The sequence below is a fragment of the Zea mays genome, chromosome 10, assembly GCF_902167145.1.
Source record: "Zea mays cultivar B73 chromosome 10, Zm-B73-REFERENCE-NAM-5.0, whole genome shotgun sequence".
Classification (NCBI taxonomy): domain Eukaryota; kingdom Viridiplantae; phylum Streptophyta; class Magnoliopsida; order Poales; family Poaceae; genus Zea; species Zea mays.
In genome coordinates this window covers 131466996-131476267 of record NC_050105.1, presented here as the reverse complement: position 1 = coordinate 131476267, position 9272 = coordinate 131466996, and the positions used below count along the sequence as shown (strand labels likewise).

Genomic DNA, 9272 nt, shown 5'->3' with positions numbered 1-9272 from the left:
CCTACACATTTTAATTCTAATTAATTCATTGTCTAGTTAATTCATTGTCTAAAGTATAAAAACGGGTAGAGAAGGGGAGATATAGTAAGATGAATGTGTCTTCTATATTTAGAGAAGACTTTAGAGGACATCGTTGGAGGTTATAGAAGAGAGTCTTCTCTATGTTTATGGTAAAGAAGGGTTTGGATCTTCGTTGAAGATAGTCTTGCACATGCTTCTCGTTTGAACATGTTTCCACAAATTTCTCAAGTACAACATAACTTACATCCAAATAAATACCAAATAAATTACACACCGTAGGTGCAGTAGGTTCATTTTTATTGGAATTGGAAATAACTTAAGATCAGTCGAGGTATAACTTAAAACGCAAGAACGAGCTCCCAAGTGCTGAACAACTGTACTGATGACTCAGTTTTTAGGCCGACGCTGAGTCCCAGTTTTATCCTTTCTTTCTGAAGACAAGCCTGCTCAGAAGGTTAGCACGGTGCTTCTTCTTCTTCTTTGTGTCAACAGAAATGGGTTGTCGGGGTGACTTCGGGGCCGTCGGACGAACAACGACCAGGGTCGTCGGAGCACTTTTAGCAGGCTGTGGGCTTCGGACAGAATCTTGCTCGTGTTCTCTCTTCTCAGTTGCATTTGCGTCAGGCTCACAGTGTCGTTTCTTCTCTGTTGCGTCAAGCTCAGCGGACGGGGGCAGGGTACCGCGTTTCTCTTTATCTGATGATGGGTATGTATTTGCCGGACTTTCTAGAGCATGCAGCTGCTTACTTAGATTCGCCATTGTTTCTTGGCATTCTGCAAGTTTCTTGGCTGCTGCAGATATTGCTGAGGCCTGGAAGAGCAAAAAAATCATTATTCGGTCTGATCTCTATAAAGGTTAGTTTGGGATCCCATTTTTAAGAGATTTTTATTTTCTCAAGAAAAAATAGTTTATTTTCACTTGTGAAAATAGAAATTTCTTAGAAATATGGACTTTCCAAATTAGCCCTAAAAGATGGAATGTCCAGGGAATGGCCATTCTTCTCTGTGCTAAATTCTCATAGACAAGATCTGTTTGTGTACAGATAGACTTTGTGCTTGCAGAAAAGAAAGAGGTAAGGACATTCGCGATTTACCGTTGTGATCTGGTTTCCCTCTTCTTCTGCTAACTTGTCTTTGCTCCCGTCAGAAGCAGCACTGCATCATGAATTGACAGGAATTGCTTATGCACGTTGTATACTTATGCAAATGATAACATGACTAAAAAATGGTAAAATAAATACCTTTTTGCTTCACAGCATACCAAATGCTGTCCCTGACAACTATCACCCTGCTCTTGTGTAAGAGCCACTAAGTCTTCAACAAGCTTAGAACTGATCAACTCAATTTGAGAATGTTTTTCTAATATTACAGCAGGGATAAGGTCTTCAGCACCATATCCTGTTGCGTTCTCCTTTTGCGTTCCTGAAACCATTTTCGAATTTATTATACTCTGCACCATATCTTTTTCATGAATGCTTAATGTCCTCTGGGACTCATTTCCATCAGAATTATTTGTTGTGTACTCCACAATGTCTATTCCATCAGGACACAAAAGGCATCGTCTCACCATCCACTCTAGGATCAAGCAAACTTCATCAGTGAGCCTTTCATGGTTAGCCTTTCCATCTAGTACGTCACTGCAGACATGAACTAGATGCTCGAGTCGCAAAGTGAGTTCAGACTTTTCATGAGAGAGTGATCGGGAACTCATAACATTGTCTTTGCTAGATCTTTCAGCCATGCTGCTTACTCTTCCTATCAGAGTAGCCACCATCTTTTCTATCTCTGCGCTGCCATAGGAAAAGTTTGCACCATCATCTCCTTTGGGAGATATCACATTCTTCAGTGCATGTGTTACTTGATCAATAATGACAGCAATGCTTATCTTACTGCTTTGATGCTTGTGTATGATTACATTCAAAACGTCCTGGATCCATTCGGGACACTTGTCAGATAAACCATCGGGGGTGACATCTCTGTGAAATGTGTCTGAATCAGTCATTTTTGAGTCCGTATCAAATGCATCCACAGACTGATGTGGGGCACTTGAAGGTCTGGATGCCCTCTCTAGTTTCTCAATATCCAGAGGATGAACAAGCAATTGCATGTCAGATCCTGTGATTCTTCTGCTCCTGCTCCTAACCTTAGACACCAGTTGCTTCCCAGACATGGAGTGCTCCGGCTTGGCAAATGCGCTCACCATTGGTTTTGGATGGATATTCTCTGTTAAACCATGACTACCATACAATTCTTCATGCTGCATTTGCAGTATTGACAGCTTGCATGCGTCTGCGTACTTGGACAACACAAACTGCAGGTCGCTCTCCTTCTGGGCCAACAACTGCCTGAGCTGTCTGTTTTCATCGCCCAGTTCCTGCAGCTTGACAAGGTGACCTTCAGACATGGAATGCTTCGACTGCTGTGGCTGCGCTGCTGCACCTGCACCTGCACGTGGCTTTCTTGTTCCATTCTCAGCAGAACTAGAACCGTGTCGCTTGACCTCATCTTTCATCTTTGCCAACGCCGCAGGGCCTGGCAGACGCTTCTGGACCATGGCCCGTAGCCTCTGGCATTCTGCTTCTAGTGCAGTTATCTTCTTCATGCTCTCCTGCTGCTTCTTCCGACCAGCATCCATTGATTTGAGGTCGTACTCTCGCTCTTTGCTCCGAATCTCAAGCTCCTCCTGAAGCATGCGCACCTCATATCTGAGGGAGGCGCATTGTTTTTGTGAAAATTCAAGCCTTGCAGTTGCATCGGTCAACTCCTGGTCTGAATGCGCTTTTGATTCTTTCAGCTCTTTGATCATCTTCTCCTTTGAGGCAACAATTTTGCAAAGGTTGTAGTTTTCTGCGATGGCCATCTCATCAAGCTTTGCATCTTCAAAAGAGATCTTATTGGTTGCTTCAATTATAAGCCGCTCTTTCTCGTCACCGACAAGGAACATGCAGGACCTCAGAGGAGCATCCCCGGTCTCATCCATTCTTCCCGGATACTTCTTCCTCTACGAAGTGTAGCTATCAAACATATTCTGAAACAGAAGAGTTAAAAAGTTACTGATTACAGAGTTGCTGCTATCAAACAAGGTTTACTGACAAGTTTATTTGAAGTCTCCCGGAATTACCACCTTATTCAAAAGAATGTAATTATAGGATTCGTGCTGGTCAAACAAGCTCAAGTTTGACCAAAATTATAATATTAACATCTATTTATTGTAAAAATACATTAATGGTATTATTTTTGTATTATGTAGCACTTTTTCTACAGTTTTGATTAAATATTTTTATTCCTCAAAAAACAAGAAATATTTTTTTAGGTAGAGAGATCAATACTGAACTACAAATAAAATCGGTATTCTAATGTTTACCCACGAGACAGTCTACTGCATAGTGCATAGTGATGTATGACAAATCAGATCAAAAGGTGAAAAAAAAAACACAATCATCTAATCTGGAAACTAGCTGTTACCATGACAACCAAGTACATACTATACACCCTACCCGAATTTCAAGTAAGCAAAGAATTCGAAATCTAGATAAGTCTTTACTCTATATTATGGATTAATTTCTCTATCCATAGATTTGTTAATATGCGAAAAAACTGACTTCGTGTGTTTATAGCATGCGTGTTACTCTAAATCCATAAACTATGCATTTTTAAACCTAATCCATCGTAACAATTATATACTTTTAGTTTTCACAAAACAATCAGAAAAACAAACGGTACATAAATGTAAGAACAAACAAGAGTAAAATAGGGGAAAAAATAAAATCGGACCGTGCCACACCTAACGCCCAATCATAACATAGTGATTGGACCGGGTCGGCACGACCATGGTGGACAATGGGCCAGGACGACACAAGTCCAGTGGTGGTCCACTTGAATATGTATACCTGTACACTAGTGATATGCCCGCACAGGCAAACAATGATGCAAGCAAGACCATAGCCAATGCAGGCAGGGCTACAATTAGCATAATAGGGTTGTCATCGATTGAGGTACATTGGTTTTTGATTTGGTAAGTTTAGATTAGTTAGGTTTAATTCGAGACTGTAGTTGATTGAATAAGGAGAGGAGAGACGTCGGAGCTGGTGGGCACCCCTCCTAGCACCACCACCTGACACCCGCTACGCCCACGAGAGCCTAAAGTCACAAGGACGCGAGGACTTCAATACCACTATCCTCACATGTCGTTCGGGACTTTCGGCTACTTAGTATGGTGGTAGTAGTGTGGGGATGGGAAGAGGTGGCAGTGTGTAGGGTTTGGTGCCGGTCGAGCCATCTCATGGAAGACGGTGCGGGTAGAATTATGGTTTCTCATTTGCCATATGAAATATTTATGCAAGTTATATGGTAGAAGCTTGAGATCGGCTACACGATTAGTTTAAATGGAGTACATATCATAGTAAAGATTTGGAACACTATCTTATTCTATATTACTATATAATCCACCTATTTAAACTTTACAAAACCCACCCAAGTACCCAACCAAATCACCCCCACACCCATAACCTCCACTAAATCCACCAAACAAATCGCACTCAGATTTAACACATCATGAAAATCAACGGTTTAGATTGCTATATAACTATATCTCTCTTACTCAAATACATTCAACAATATTATTTAGATCATCCCTCGTCACTTTCCCTCATCCCACGATCCTACCGCCCTAGCCTCCCCTCATGACCCTACCGCCCCCACCCCCTCTCCCTTCCCTCACTCGTGCCACCGTCATCATCGATCTCTCTCCTTTCCTCTCTAGAATCGTAGCGATAGCATGAATTATATGATAGTTTAAATAAGGTTTACCTATATAATATATAGGTAACTAGTAGTATAGAATGAAGGGGGTATATTGCTGCACTTCATAGCATAGTAACTAAAGAGAAAAGGAGCGCAACCGGTCGCCTATCTGAATTTTGGTTTGAAAATTCCTTGCATATATACGTAATGTTTCGTGATGTTAACGGGGAAAATGAAGTGAAAGGAACGTATGAACATCAATCTAGTCTAGTGAAAAACGCGTGAGTCAATTAACCCGATGGATCGATCCTAGAACTCGCTGTACCGAAAACCAATACGACCGAGCTCAAGAACGACGAGTCTCAAACGCATCGTCAAGAAGAACGGTGTGCAAAGATAGCAGCAAGTAGGCGCCGTACCTTGTTGCAGTGCCTCCCTTGGTTCTCTCTACTCCTGAAAATGCAGCGGAAGACACCGGAGAAGAGAACGCATGTCCAGCTCAACCTGCCAAGCGTTCTTTAATACAGGTCACTGCCGGCAGCACGCCATTTGTTGTTGGATTGGTGGGGCGCGCGAGTCGAGTTGGGATGTACAAATCCGCGCGGCCGTCACCTCAAGCGAGCCGAGGTTTCTGTTAGACTACCCGTCTAGGGTTAGTGCTATTCCCACTGTAATGACCATTTTACCCCTGTGTGTAATGGGCCTGGCCCAGATATTCTCTCTATTAATATCACTCCCAACCCCTGTTTAGGGTATGGGTTCCTATTCTAACATGGTATCAAAGGTCTAGGTTAGGTCTCGTTTCTTTTTTTCTCCCAGCCGCCAGCCGCCAGGGGCTTCCCTCCCCACAGCCGCCGCCGCCAGGAGGGCTTCCCCTCCCTCCAGCCGCCAGCCGCCGCAGGCCAGCCCCCAGCCGCCTCCCGCCGCCGCCCCCCCCTTCCCCCCCTCCCTCTCTTCCCGCTGCTTCGTCCCGTCGCGACGCCGAGGAGCGCCAGCGGGGCTGCCTCGCCCGCGCCGTTCGCTGTCGTGCGTCCGCAACGCTCCCCATCGTCGGATCCGCGCCGACCCCGACCTGCTGCTCCATGGACGCCGGCCGCCTCCCCCCTGGCGCGGACCCCGCCGCCGCCGTCGCTCCCAACGCGGCTCCAGCCGCCGCTGCTGCGCCTGGCGCGGCCCTGGCCGCAGGGGCCCCCAGCCGGGCCGCCGTCACGCCTGGCGCAGGCCTGGCCGCAGGAGCCACCCACTTGGCCTTCACTGCCGCCCCTCTGTGCGCGGCCGGGTCCCTGCACGCCGGCCTCGCGTCCCCCACGGCCATCGGACCTCCACCGCCCGGTCTCACTGCCCCCCGCAGCGATCGCACCGGTGGCAGCCCCCCGTTCATCGACGGCCTCGGGCCCCTCCGCGATGCCACTCCCATGGCCCTGCGCCGTGGCTCTCCGCCGGGATTTCCCACCATGCCGGTACCCGCCGAGCACAACCCCTCACTCGTCGCCGCCATCGCTACGATCCAGGCCGCTGTGGCTGCCTCGCGGGAGCGTGAGCGCGCCACGTCCCTCGCCCTCGAGCACGAGCGTGCCCTGGGCGCCGCTCTGACCACCCAGATGGCCACCGCACAACGCCTCCTCCTCGGCCGCCCGCCGGTCGCTCGTGAGGACCCCCCGACGCCTCCTGCGGCCATCCCCGCCACTGGCCTCGACGTCGACCACATCGGTGCTCTCCACGCTCAGGCCGCCGGACTTCACAACATCCGGGCCCTCGTGTCCGTGGTGTTGGACCCGGCGTCCTCCCACTACCCCCGTTGGCGAGGACAGGTCCTCCTCACACTGCGGCGGTATGCCCTCGCCGATCACGTCCTCGACGACCTCGACGCTCCGCCGACTCCCTCCTGGTGCCTCATGGACAGTGTCGTCCTCTCGTGGCTCCACGGCACCATCACCGTTGAGCTACAGGACATCATCCGCGACCAGGCGGACACGGCTCGTCAGGCGTGGCTCGCTCTCGAGGACCAGTTCCTCGGGAATCGAGACGCGCGGGCACTCCACCTCGACGCCCAGTTTCACCTGTTCTCTCAGGGGGACCTCTCCGTGGGAGAGTACTGCCGCCAGATGAAGGGCCTGGCTGACTCTCTCCGCGATCTCGGCGAGCCCGTTGCCGATCGTACCCTGGTGCTGAACCTCCTGCGTGGCCTCAGCCCCCGCTACGGCCACCTGAAGGCTCTCATCAAGAGGAGCGTGCCCTTCCCCACCTTCCACGCCGTGCGTAACGAGCTTCTCCTCGAGGAGCTCACCATGGCGAATGAGGCACCCACTCCTGCCTCGGCTCTCTACAGCGCTCCCACCAGTGGTCAGCCGCCTTCAGGGGGCCCGGCCACCCGTCCTCCGTCGACTGGGGCTCCCACCCGCCCTCCTCCTACCGTCCCGGCGGCCCCTCGTCCGACTTCCACGACCGACGGGGGTCGTCGCTCCCGCAAGGGCGGCCGAGGGAGCGGCGGCTCCTCTCGTGGTGGTTCCTCCGGCCGGGGTGGCGGCCAAGCGTGGCCGTCATTCTACAACCCCTGGACCGGGACCATCGCCATGTGGCCGGGCCAGGCACCGAGTACCCCCCGTCCTCCGGCACCAGCCCTCCTGACTACACCTCACTACGGCGCACCTCCGTATGGTGTTCCCGTCGTGCCCCAGGCTCCGCCCGCGCTCCTGCCCCCGGGGACCCCCACCTCGACGCCTTGGTCCCCGCCGGCCGGTGGTTGGGACAGCGCCTCCCTTGCTGCTGCCTTCAGCACCATGGCGATGACCCCACCCCCCTCCGACTGGGTGATCGACTCCGGTGCCTCGTACCACACCACTCCCACGGCAGGCACGCTCTCTCGCTCTCATTCCCCCCTCCCCTCTCACCCTTCCTCGATCGTCGTTGGAAACGGTTCCACTCTGCCAGTCACCTCAGTAGGTGCCTCGGTTCTCCCTGGGCCGTTTTACCTCAACGATGTTCTCGTAGCTCCCCACATCACCCACAATCTTCTTTCTGTTCGTCGCTTCACCACTGACAACTCCTGTTCCATTGAGTTTGACCCCTCTGGTTTTTCTGTGAAGGATCTGGCCACCAGGACCCTTCTCGCCCGCTGTGATAGCTCGGGGCCTCTCTACACGCTCCAGCCCTCCGCCGCCGGCGTGTCTCCACCTCCTGCCCTGGTCTCCACCACCTCCTCCACCACATGGCATCGACGTCTCGGCCATCCTGGACCTGACGTCATGACCAAGATTACCAGTAGTCTTGATCTTTCATGTAATAGGGGACATTTTGAGGGTCTCTGTCATGCTTGTCAGTTAGGCCGACATACTCGTCTCCCATTTACTACTTCTTCTTCTCGGGCTGAGCAGGCTTTTGATCTGGTTCATTGTGACCTTTGGACCTCCCCTGTACTCAGTCTTTCTGGTTATAAATATTATCTGGTGATTTTGGATGATTTTTCCCACTTTCTCTGGACCTTCCCGCTTCGGTTGAAGTCGGACACATTCACCACCCTCACACACTTCTTCACCTGGGTTTCCACTCAGTTTCGTCGCCCGGTCCGTGCTCTGCAGTGTGACAATGGCCGCGAGTTCGATAACAACGCCTCTCGCTCCTTCTTCCTCACTCATGGCGTCCAGTTGCGTCTCTCGTGCCCCTACACTTCTGCCCAGAACGGCCGAGCCGAACGTATGATCCGCACCACCACTAATATGCTCCGCTGTCTCCTCTTCCAGGCGTCTCTCCCTGCCAGCTACTGGGCAGAGGCCTTGCATACTGCCACCCACCTCCTCAACCGCCTTCCCTCGAAGGCGGTACACCACCCTACCCCCCACTTTGCCCTTTACGGCACCACCCCTTCCTATGACCACCTTCGCGTGTTCGGCTGTGCCTGTTACCCTAACACTTCCGCTACCGCTCCACATAAGCTTTCCCCTCGCTCCGCCCGCTGTCTCTTCCTTGGTTACTCCCCTGACCACAAGGGGTACCGATGTTTGGACCTCACCTCCCACCGCATCATCATCTCTCGTCATGTTGTCTTTGACGAAGATGTGTTTCCCCTCGCTGGCTCCACCCCACCCACCGATCTTGACTCCCTCCTCGAGTCCGATCCGGTTCCACCCCCACCTTCGGCTCCCCGTCTTGCGCCGTTACCTGCTCCTCGTGCGGCCCCCACGACCTCTTCCGCGCCACGCGCGGCCCCGTCGACCCCGCCTGTGCCACGCGCGGCCCCGTCGACCCCGTCTGCGCCACGCGCGGCCCCGTCGACCCCGCCTGCGCCACGCGCGGCCCCGATGCTCCTGCCTGCGCCACGCGCGGCCCCGTCGACCCCACCTGCGCCACGCGCGGCCCCGTCGACCCCGCCTGCGCCACGCGCGGCCCCGTCGACTCCGACACGATTCGCCAACCCCGCCCTCGTCTACCATCGTCGCGGCCACGCCACTACCTCGGCGCCCCCCGACGCGGGCCCATCGACGGACGCGGCCCGCTTCGCCGACCCCGCC

At 52.3% G+C, this 9272-nt stretch overlaps 1 protein-coding gene across 1 annotated transcript; it reads right to left on the bottom strand.

Moving 5' to 3' along the window:
- Positions 1-245: 245 nt before the first annotated feature.
- LOC100278380 (uncharacterized) lies at positions 246-5394 on the bottom strand. The gene is made up of 4 exons (NM_001374042.1): positions 5184-5394; positions 1263-3049; positions 1116-1176; positions 246-832 (listed from the first exon to the last, which is right to left on the bottom strand). Exons 2-4 carry the CDS (start codon positions 2999-3001, stop codon positions 440-442), a joined length of 2193 nt encoding a protein of 730 aa, NP_001360971.1. The 5' UTR covers positions 3002-3049; positions 5184-5394; the 3' UTR covers positions 246-439.
- Between the last annotated feature and the right edge of the window lie 3878 nt (positions 5395-9272).